This window comes from Callithrix jacchus, chromosome 15 (genome assembly GCF_049354715.1).
Source record: "Callithrix jacchus isolate 240 chromosome 15, calJac240_pri, whole genome shotgun sequence".
Taxonomy (NCBI): domain Eukaryota; kingdom Metazoa; phylum Chordata; class Mammalia; order Primates; family Cebidae; genus Callithrix; species Callithrix jacchus.
The window spans coordinates 72026465-72037134 of NC_133516.1; the positions used below are offsets into that span (position 1 = coordinate 72026465).

Genomic DNA, 10670 nt, shown 5'->3' on the forward strand with positions numbered 1-10670 from the left:
CACACACTAATTCTTGAGTTTTGTTTTTTTTTCCAAGCTCTCAAGAGCTAGAGAGAATTCTTGAATTCTAGAGGCGGCGTAGAGTGCCAGGAGGAGGGCCAGGACTGTGGCTGATTATAGCATTGCTGTGTGACTGTGACTATGGCCTCAGATTGCTATTCTTTAATTGGAAAAGTTGGAGCGGATGCTATATGGCTTGTTCCGAGGCTAACACTGTACATGAGGTTTGAGTTCTCATAGAGATTCCCTTATCCAGAATAGTTTGACAGGTCTGCTCCTCTGGTCAGTGGCCATTGAAGAGGCAGTGCTAGAGTACTTGACAGAAAAGTTCTCACTGACAGAAATCAAACCTGACCCCTCTAAAGGAGTGGATGAGTTGTATAAAGTCATTTTACATTCAGATAAACTGATGGAAAAAAGTTTATTTGGGTGAAAATTAATGATACTATTTGTAATGAATGTGTAGCTATATATATAGCTATATATATATATATATAAATATAAATTAGCTTTTCTCATGCAGATTTACGCAGGAAAGTTTTCGGATCTGCCAAAGGGCAGAATGTATTGACAGGCTTTCCAGCCAAGGATGGAAGAATGCTTCCTGTGACAGCTTCTGACCTACCAGAAGCTACATGAATTTGTGAGACCCTTTCAAGTAAAGTATTTCCCTCCCCATCATATGCCACTAAAATAAACATTGGAACAAAATTGACAGCATGGGAAGACACACAGGCCCACCTTCCCCAAAGTGTGTCCCCTGCACAGACCTCAGTCTGCAGGAGCCCCATGGAACAGAGGTGTCTTGGGGCTACCCCTTCTGGTCCAGTGCTTCTCAAAAGAAATGATTTTGTCCCCCAGTGGGTAACCAGCTCTTCTTAGTGTTTCAGTGCTAAAACCAGGACAGTTCCCCCGCCATTTATCTGGTGTGACTGGGGGCATCTTGTAGGTGGCTGGTCCTGCTGGTAGACAAGAGCCTTCTCCTCCTTTTGGCACACTTTCATTGCCCAGATGTGGGTTTTACAAAAGCTAGCTCCATTTTCTACTGTAATCACTGAAGGCCTCATCATGAATCTAGAATAACTTCAGGCTCAATATATAGAGAATGGACCCTCAGGGAATGCACCCACACCCAGAATTTATACATCCAGCCAGGTGCCCAGTCAGGTTGTCCCCCGAGGAGGCCACAGGCCTGCTCCTCAACAGTTAAAATGGCCAAAAGATGGCTGGAAATGGCCTTCTGGGTCTGTTGGCAGAACCACAGCACACTCTAGAATCACTTTAACATCAGCAACTCTGTGGCCTTGGAAAGTAGATACAATATTTTCGAAAACATCATGAGTCACTCCTATCCAGTCAGGGACCCAGGGTTGGGTAGGGTGATGACAAGTGACTTGAAGTCCAAAATGGTAAGGGAGGCTTTCTTTTTTGTTTTTAAATTGTACTTTATGTTCTGGGGTACATGTGCAGAACATGCAAGTTTGTTACATGAGTATAAGGGAGGCTTTCTTTTAGGGCTCAGAAATTCACCCAGAGATAGTTTTCAAAAGGCCTTATAATGTTTTACATCCTGTTTGCAAATTCATTTTTTTATCTTGATATTTACTGTCTGGAATATCCATTTTTTACTCTTACCCATTCTTATTCCTTTTCTCATATTGATTATTTCTCCTGAAATACTTCCCACCCCTCCCAATTCTTTGTATCTCTGCTGATAGAAATCTTAGCCGGGCCTCTAAGGCCCAGCTAAGATGGTGGGTCCCTTACACCTTTGTCTGCCCTGCAAGATTGGGGCACAGCAACTCACTGTGGCTGGGTGAATGGATGCTGGTGCTGGAATGCTACTTGCATAATATGAACACATTTTCTCATTTTAAAAATAGTATTCACTGTAGAAAAACTTAGAGTGTTCTAGAAAGCAAAAATGAAAAAGAAACTTTTAAAAAAGCACTATCTAGGGGCAGGCCATAGCAACTCACACCTGTAAACCCAGCACTTAGGGAGGATGAGGCAGCAGGATTGTTTGAGCCCTGAAGTTTGAAAACACCCTGGGTAACATAGTGAGACCCCATCTCTATGAGAAAAAAATTTTTAAATTAGCCAGGTGTAGTGATGTGCACCTGTAATTCCAGCTACTCAGGAGGCTGAGGTGGGAGAATCACTTGAGCCTGGGAGGTTGAGGTTGCAGTGAGCCATGATCACATCGTTGGACTGCAGCCTGGATGACAGAGGAAGACGGTGTCTCAAAATCAAAACAAAACAAAACAAAAAAAACACTATCCAGAGATACCTACTATTAACATTCTGTGTATTTACTTACAGAAATTTTTTATGTATTATAATTGGGATCATAAAATACCAAAGGTTTTGTAACCTCTTTTCAGGTAATACAGAATAACCGTACGTACTCTTCTACATCATTTTCTTTGGGTCCTAGTTCCCTGCTAATGAAAAAGTAGGTCCAGTTTGGGCTGTCACACATGGCACTGCAGTAGCATCCTGGCGCATGCTCCACATTTTCACCTGGGATCCATTCTTGGCTGGGGAATGGCCTGGTCACATGGGACACTTCAGATACACAGAGTTAAGTGGCCTTCCAGGGCAGCGTCACGGTGCACCCTCCACCCCAGGTTTCTTCAAAATGAAAGCTACTTTATTGCTTTATTTATAATGCTAAATGGACACTGGGAATTATAGCAGTACAAAAAATAAGTAAAATCACCTGCAGTCCCAATACCCACAGCCCAACTCTTAGCATTGTGATGAACATTTTCCAAATACTTTGTATATACCTCTATACTTGCTGTTTTATAATCTCCTTTTACGTTTTTATTGAGCAATATGTCATGGATGTCTTTCCTGATCAGTAAATACAAATTTTTATCATCTTTTTTTTTTTTTTGAGACGGAGTTTGGCTGTTTGTTGCCCAGGCTGGAGTGCAGTGCTATGATCTCAGCTCACTACAACCTGCACCTCCCAGGTTCAAGTGATTCTTCTGTCTCAGCCTCCAAATATTATCCTTTTTTAAATGAGTCTATAGCAGTTCATCATATGAAGACTCCTACTCTATTTTAATCTGTCCTCTGTTGATGAATTTCCAAGTATTTTCTGTTTGATGGGGGTGAGGAGAGTTGGAATAAACAAGAGTCTTGAAGGGAATATATCTGTACATACATTATGTACTCACTTGTTTGGTTTTTTCTCATGATAAATTTCTATAAGAGGAACTGTTGAAATCAGAAAAGAGAGGTGGGTAGACAGATGCATTTGGTTTGATTCTGTGCAGTTCAGACAGGGCCTGTGCTGAGCTGTGGTTGGAGGGCATCAAACAGTCTCCTTTTCCAGTGACTCTCCCTTTTACAGATTGGCCCGGATCCTTGTTCGCCTGCCGGCACTGAGGCTGATGAGCTCCAACATAACAGAAGAACTTTTTTTTACTGGTCTCATTGGCAATGTTTCGATAGACAGCATAATCCCCTACATCCTCAAGATGGAGACAGCAGAGTATAATGGCCAGATCACCGGAGCCAGTCTATAGTGCACACCACACACCTGCCAAGGAGCAAAAGAATCTTCCCAGGACCGTTCACATACAAAGAAAAGTAAAGTAGTGGTATTTTGGTATGTGCAAATATTTCCATATGTTAGCCATTTCCTGTCCGGTTTTTCCTTATCTGTTAATCCCAGACAATAGCAATTAAGACTAGTAGGATCCTTTCCTGACATAAGAAATGTTTTAATGCCTTTTGATGAAGCAGCAGATTTTGGAACAATCTTTTAACTCAATTTATATTTAGAAATTCTCAAAGGGCAAAAAACAGAAAGGTTTTCTAACGTCAGAGACTAGTATTAAAGAAAACAAAGAACCTAAGAATAGTATGTCTGTGTATATATATAAAAAGTCCTTGGAATTATAGATACTAATTACCAGGGTAATAATATTAGCACTTTCTAAGCACTTAGCAATGTGTAATGTTAGCAACATCTTGCCTGTGGGCAGGGCAAATGGAAAACTGTATATGTCTTTTGCCGAAATGCTAATGATTTCTGTGGAAACTCACTAGGGTACAGGAGACAATCATTTATGTTTAAGAAAAGGCATCATTCCTAATTGTGTGAACATGTTGTGGTTGAGCTGAATTCTGTGAATGGAAACATGGCTCATTTGCATCATGCAGTGAGAGAGAGTGTGGTGGCATAGTCGGTGGTGACCCAGACTAGAAGCTTCTAGCCATAGAGCGGACATTTGTCAGGTTCCCTGACCACTTGGTCCTGGTCTCTGATGGGCATCTACAGATCCCTCTAGAACCTGGGGTTCTCCTTTGATGACTTAGTTGTCTGAATTGGATTGCAACTAATCAGACATTAACTGCCAAATGAGATGTACAATTCCTTTAGCAAGTGCAAACATCCCCAAGTCACGTCCAGCGCTCATGGCAGATGGAGCCTTCTGACTGAAAAGCGCAAGGTTGGCATTTTGAGCCCTTGACAGTACTTCCAATACAATTGGGGGTGCCTGCGTGTTTGTCCAGATGGAGGACCGTGGCCTTGGAATGTGAGGGTTACCTTCCCAGGACTTTTCTACTCCAAATGCCCCCTTGAAAAGGACTTATGTTTATGCAGTTCTGTGAGAACTGTGAGGCTGGAGTGGGGCTGGACAGGAGCCTGCTGTGCCACCTGGCCAGAGTGGCCAGAGCCTGGTAAAACTGGATGGAAGGTTTCAGGACAGTTTCTTCCTGTTGACCTTAATACCAGAGATTTTAAAAATGTGTGCAGACTTAGCATCTCTTTTGGCAAGTTTGTTAATATTACTAGCACACCGTGCACTTTGGTTCACCCAGGTGTGTGCCAGCCGACCACCCCAGAGCATTTTAAATGCAGGCTGCCTGGTCCTTAAAAACAACCCACTATTCCCATTCCCAAGGTGATTGTCTTTTTCCTCATAAGTTATAGCAACCAGAGTTTACAGCAAGAACAGAGTATGCTGATAAGAAAGTTACGTCTAACTATGAACACCCATAAATTCTCATGGATGTGAATAAATAGCAAGCTCTTCCTGTTTGAGAAACATGGCATATGGAAGACTAGGTCAAGTGTTTTCTCTTTTGAATAGTCCAGATTAAGAAAAAGCACCTTGTTGGGTTAAGTTTGCCTGTTGATTTGTTAATCAGATGGTATCAGAAAAGATCCCCAGACACTCCCCTGCCTCACAGGTGCTCTGATCTGGCTCAGGCTGGTGCCACACATGTGCCTGCACAGGGGTGCAGGCAATGGAAGCTGTCGCAAGCTCAAGGCAGAACAGAATGCTTGATCCCGAAGGCTTAGCAGCACTTTACGCAAGTTACTGTTAGTGGGGTAAGTGGGAACAATATCTCCAACTTTTGAATTCTTTAGATTTAATTGTATCATTTTCTAATTCTTGCCTTGGCAACACATTTTGGAGAATAGTGGGGGTGGCCATTATAAACTGGTGGAAAGGATTTAATTTTGCCAGCTTAATTTTTACTTTTCTAACCCTGATGTGTTTTCAGTTTCAAAATTAAGACAAAAACCCGGCTGAGACAATGGAGTTATGGCAGGTTTGTTTCATCTCTGCTTGTGAAGGATTTTAGTAGGGGGCATCCTGAAGCTAAGCTGTGCTTCTTACACAGATTGTTGCCTGCTTTCTGTCCTTCTGATTCTTGAGTGTGAGCATGAGGACCATGTTGCAGTTCTTGGGAATATACACATAACAGCTTTCAGATCATAGTTCTTGGTATTGGTAAAAAGGTCTCCACCAGCCCCTCTTCTCATTCCCAGGTCACTCAGTGGCAGCCAGTAGGCCGTTTAGACCCAGGTGGATAAGGAAGTCTTGGGCTCTGGTGAAACAGCCTTGCAGAAAATGTGATTTTGCTTGGAAAGGTGCTCATTATAACCTAGTCTTGCTCTTTAAGTCCCTTCGCTGGTGATGGCTGATTCTAGGAACCATTTTGGGTTTTGAACACTACTTTGTCGGTTTCTCAGATCCTCTTGGCCTTACATTGAAGTGGCCTTTTCTTTAAGGATCATGTCCACATAACCTGAATTCTTGATGCTTGAACTCATTTCAAGCCTTTGACTGCAGGTCCATTTCATCTCCTGTCAGGTTGGTTAAGGAAAGTCAGCCCAAAGTCAAGAATTAAAGAGATCCAAACCAAATATTTGGGCTCCATCTTTCACAGGGTTTATAACCCTTGTTAGCAGTCTGTGAAACCCTGGGTTTCATGAAGTAAGATGTGTCCTCTGGCTGCTGAACTCCACAGAGCCACATCATGCTCCCTCTTCTACTGGCCTGGCCACTCCTTCCTCAGTGAGGAGAGGCAGCTGGCTCAGAGAGGTGGAGCAGACACATGCTGCCATCTCTTAGTTAAGTGTGCTCTTTTCCAGAAGTATCTCAGATAATGTTGGGTTAAGACGGATAAATGCTGAAATTGGTGGAGATCATTACACATTAACATAAAACAGACAGGAAGAGATTTTTTGAAAGACCAAATTAGTTGAGCAAGTAATACTTTTCAAGTTACTCCTGAAAGGTGTTTTTAAGGAAGTATGTTACCTACCATACTCCCCAAATTTGACATTTCTGTGTGTGTCCTGCGAGGTTCCATTATTTGTCTAACCCTTGCCATAAGGCTGTTTGAGGTTCTTTTGCTTTTCTGGGCTTTATATTTAATTTCAGGTGTCAAGAGGGACTGATTTTTAGCTTGTCATTGTCAGTATTAAATGTGGACTCTTCTGAGGCAGTTAGGACACTAAGCCTGGTGGTAACCATGGATGCCTTGGGCTCCTTAATGTCACGGCAATATCCACGCTACACACATACTTAGCTGTCTTGTCTGGGGGATAGTTATGGCAAGGAGCAAAAAATTCTAAGGACACTAGCTGTTTCTAGGGCTTTTACTTTGATAGTCCTTTAAGGACATTTCCTGCAGAGCAGTCTTGCTCACAGCCCTCCCTCTGCAGGGCTTCCAGCCCCTGGCTGCAATTAGCAGTTGATACCACATCTGTGCATTCATGTTCTGGGACCTGATGTCATTGGAGTCCAGAAGTTTGTTGCAACTTTCCAGTGTAAATGACTTTACATGCAATGGGGTCATAAGTAACATTTTAATGCTTCTGTAAGTCCAAATCACGGAAAGTCTCATCATCTGACAGCCAGTCTTCTCCTAGGGAGGGTGGTGCCCATTGGGCCCTGGGAATGCCTCGGCCAGCAAAGCAGATGCCCCATGTGCTTCCTTTATCCAGCTTCCATTCTCTTGGTTATGCGGCTCTTTGAAAATGTCTTAACTTTGATGTAAATTTTAAAAGCCAACCCCTCATTGAGACAGGGTTGGTTTGGGTCTTCTGTATGCAGGGTGTGGACCCCCTCATTGTGTGCCTCCTGCCACCGTGCACTTCACATGTCCAGCCCTGGGTCCCTTCAGCAGCATTGTGCGTGTACAGGTTACTAGGCTGCAAGACTGAATGAATGTACATGTGTTTATATCCCCTCTATATGTACAGTGTATATAGTGTGTGTATGTGTACATAGATGTATATTATGTATACAGACATGTATCCAAACTCTGCTTATGTTTTAAAGAGAGTTTTTGATAAAGTTGCTAACGTAAACTGATGTGGGTGTTGCAAGGTCCCTCGGCAGGGAAGATTTGCTGGTGATTTCTTCACTCCATTTTCCTTTGGGTGAGCGTGCCTGGGAAGGGCCATGAAGTCAGAATCTCCATTCTGCACAAGGAAGAATTCCAGGCAGAAAAGATTCTGACAGGGTGACATTTCTTTATGTTTTTAGGTTCAGACAAGAGCCAGGAAGCTGGAAGACAGTTTATCTTAATATCTAAAACTAAATGGGAATTTTTTGTGCGCCTATTCATGGCCTACCTGGAAGGAGCTTGGCAGTTGAGTTGAGCCATCAGCCTTCCCGGCTACTCAGCTCTATTGAGCAGCCCAGAGACAGGCATTACGGTCAGAGATTCAGAACGCTCTGTGTAAGTGAGGCCTGACTCCCAAAGATGGTAGCAATGTCCCAGGCTTGCTCTGTGCTCATTCAGCAAGATTTAGGGTACTATCCTGTGAGTAAACAAATAGAAATTCCATCTCTCTATCGCCAATTAAAAATAGCCTACCAAATATTCTTTAAAATTAAGCATGGACATTGATGGCTAACCTTTGTGGCATATAAGCTACAAATCGCAAGTTACTTCTCTAACTGTAAGTATGTGAATGAAATCTACAAACTTAATTCCTTTCTGTAAATTATGATTTGAAATTTCCAGATAAAAATTACATTTTAATATGGATATGTGTGTCCTCAAAGCTACAGATACCAAATTTTCCTTGTCCAGGTCTATTCTGATGAATTTTACCCCTTAATCTGGCCTTAAACTGAGACTCGGTGAGACTCGGCCCTAGAGAGCCAGGGCCCAGCCCAGCAGTAGTTGCTCATGGACCTGGGAAGCAGGGGCCTGCTGGAAGGAATCACTGGATCACTGCAAAAACTCACATAATCCACAGGTTGCTCTTTTTCTTTTAAAAATAAGTTATTAAAATGTGTTTAAAACACTTTATGAGACCATAGTACTCAGTGCCTTTTGTGAGACAGTGGGTTATTTAGCCTTCAGCTTCCCTGTTTTTGATGTAGAGAAAGCTTCTGCTATTTCACTGGCTTCATCCCACAAGATTGTGCGACCTTTCCCTGTCATAGCCTGTCGTGACAATCACACTACTGAAAGTGGCTTTCTACTTAAAATGAAAATAGAAGCGTCACAGTCTCTAAATGAATTGAAATAAAAAATTTCCTTTGGGGCTGGCTATTTATCTTAACAGCAATCTAAAACCAAAATGTGAGCTTAGAAAAAGTATCCTTGTGGGGGAGAAAAATGTCAGATATTTTTAATGCCCAGCTGTACTTTCAGTTAAGAAGCCAATAATTTTGGTGTCTTAATATTTATACATGCAACATAGAAAAAAATGCTCAACATTTATTGATTGATCGACTGTTAAAGTTTAGTGTTTGGATAACATTTGGAAGTAGTAGACTTTACATTTAAAAAATGGCTTTTCTTTAGGAAAGTATAATCAATTATTTTAACAATTTTAACAACCATAGCATTCATGGACTCAAATGCTGCTGCCACACACAACTCAAGTGCTGGAATATTTTTCTACAGTCTCTCTGTTCTACAGATTATCTTGTAAACCAGTGTTCAACTAGTTTTATAACTGAAAAGCTGCACATTTTTCACAGTACAAGCCGTAGTTTTTACTTGTAGTTTGGACTTCTCTCTTAGAATGTAACTGCATTACCAGCCCTTTTAAAGGCATCTATCAAAGGAAAATTTGGGTGTTAGATTTTCTTGGGACCGTTTCTGTAACCTCTGCCCTTCACAATATAAAAAATATTGGTTATGCCATTACATTTTAATGCCAGGTTTAAAACCTGTTGAAAGCTGCAGCTTTATACAGCTTTCTTCTCCCTGTGAAATCACTTTGTTTATGTGATGGCATTTAAAAAATAGCATGTTCTTTTTAAACTGAATTTTATATCAAGTCAATGTCTTCAGTCTTGAAGAAGAATTTGCATTGTTGTGTTTGTATATAGAGTATTGCAGTGCATGAATTAGCTTTATGCATTTTATTAAATGCTGTTTCAATGTGGCATTATTGTTGTGGCTTAATACTACTACCTAAATGAGGTTTATACTATTAAAAGTGAATTAAAGACTAATGTGCATCCTGCTCCTCATTTCTCTTCATAATAGTGAACCCTGGCCCCAGACAATGCAGCACTCTCCTTTGTTGTGGAGATGAAGCATCCTGGTGGTCCTGTCTCTCTACAGCTCTCCAGCTCCTACCTTAGCCTTAGTGGCCAAGGAGGATTGGGCCCTCTGTGGTCCACTGGACTTATTAATGCCTTTAGCAGGAAACCCTTGGTCCATGATCCAACTGATCCTTCACTTTATAAACCTATTTACAAATTTTTTTTTTAGACAGTCTTGCTCTGTCACCCACGTTGGACTGCAGTGGCGTGACTCGCTGCAACCTCCGCCTCCCAGGTCCAAGTGATTCTCCTGCCTCAACCTCCCAAGTAGTAGAGATGGGTTTCACTGTGTTAGCAGGATGGTCTCAATCTCCTGACCTCGTGATCCGCCCACCTCAGCCTCCTAAAGTGCTAGGATTACAGGCGTGAGCCAATGTGCCCAGCCTTACAATTTTTTTTCTTGAGTCAGTCTTGCTTTGTGGCCCAGGCTGGAGTGCAGTGGCACAACCATGACTCACTATAGCTTTGACCTCCCAGGCTCAAGAGATCCTCCCACCTCAGCCTCCCAAATAGCTGGGTCTACAGATGCATACCACCGCACCCACCCAGCTAACTTTTGTATTTTTTGTAGGGACACGGTCTTGCCACATTGCCCAGGCTGGTTTTAAACTCCTGGACTCAAATGATCTGCCCACATCAGCCTCCCAAAGTGCTGGAATTACAGGCATGAACCACCACACCCAGCCTAGCTACATCTGTTCTTAAGGTGACCCTAGAGGGCTCTGCTGTCTTCTGGAGGCTGAAACCTCCATCTTAGTAGCATAACTAAAGTGATAGTAACATCAGTGTCTTATGAGGAAAGAACTAGGAAGGCACTCAGTAATGCCTCACTCC

General features: G+C 42.2%; 1 protein-coding gene across 26 annotated transcripts in view; it reads left to right on the forward strand.

Annotated features, from left to right (window-relative positions):
* Window positions 1–10670, forward strand: part of NR2C2 (nuclear receptor subfamily 2 group C member 2) — a 115494-nt gene that overhangs the window by 91660 nt on the left and 13164 nt on the right. For 18 of the 26 annotated variants that reach the window (XR_013527525.1, XR_013527521.1, XR_013527524.1 and 15 more), the window contains one exon: window positions 3365–9743. Coding sequence is in view for 20 of the 26 variants with exons in the window: in XM_078351729.1 (XP_078207855.1) it covers window positions 3365–3539 (175 nt within the window). In the remaining 6 variants the exon portion in view is untranslated. Of the gene's footprint in view, window positions 1–509; window positions 659–3364; window positions 9744–10670 lie in introns of those variants that run through there. The other 8 variants (XM_078351739.1, XM_078351733.1, XM_078351730.1 and 5 more) reach the window with 7 other exon arrangements.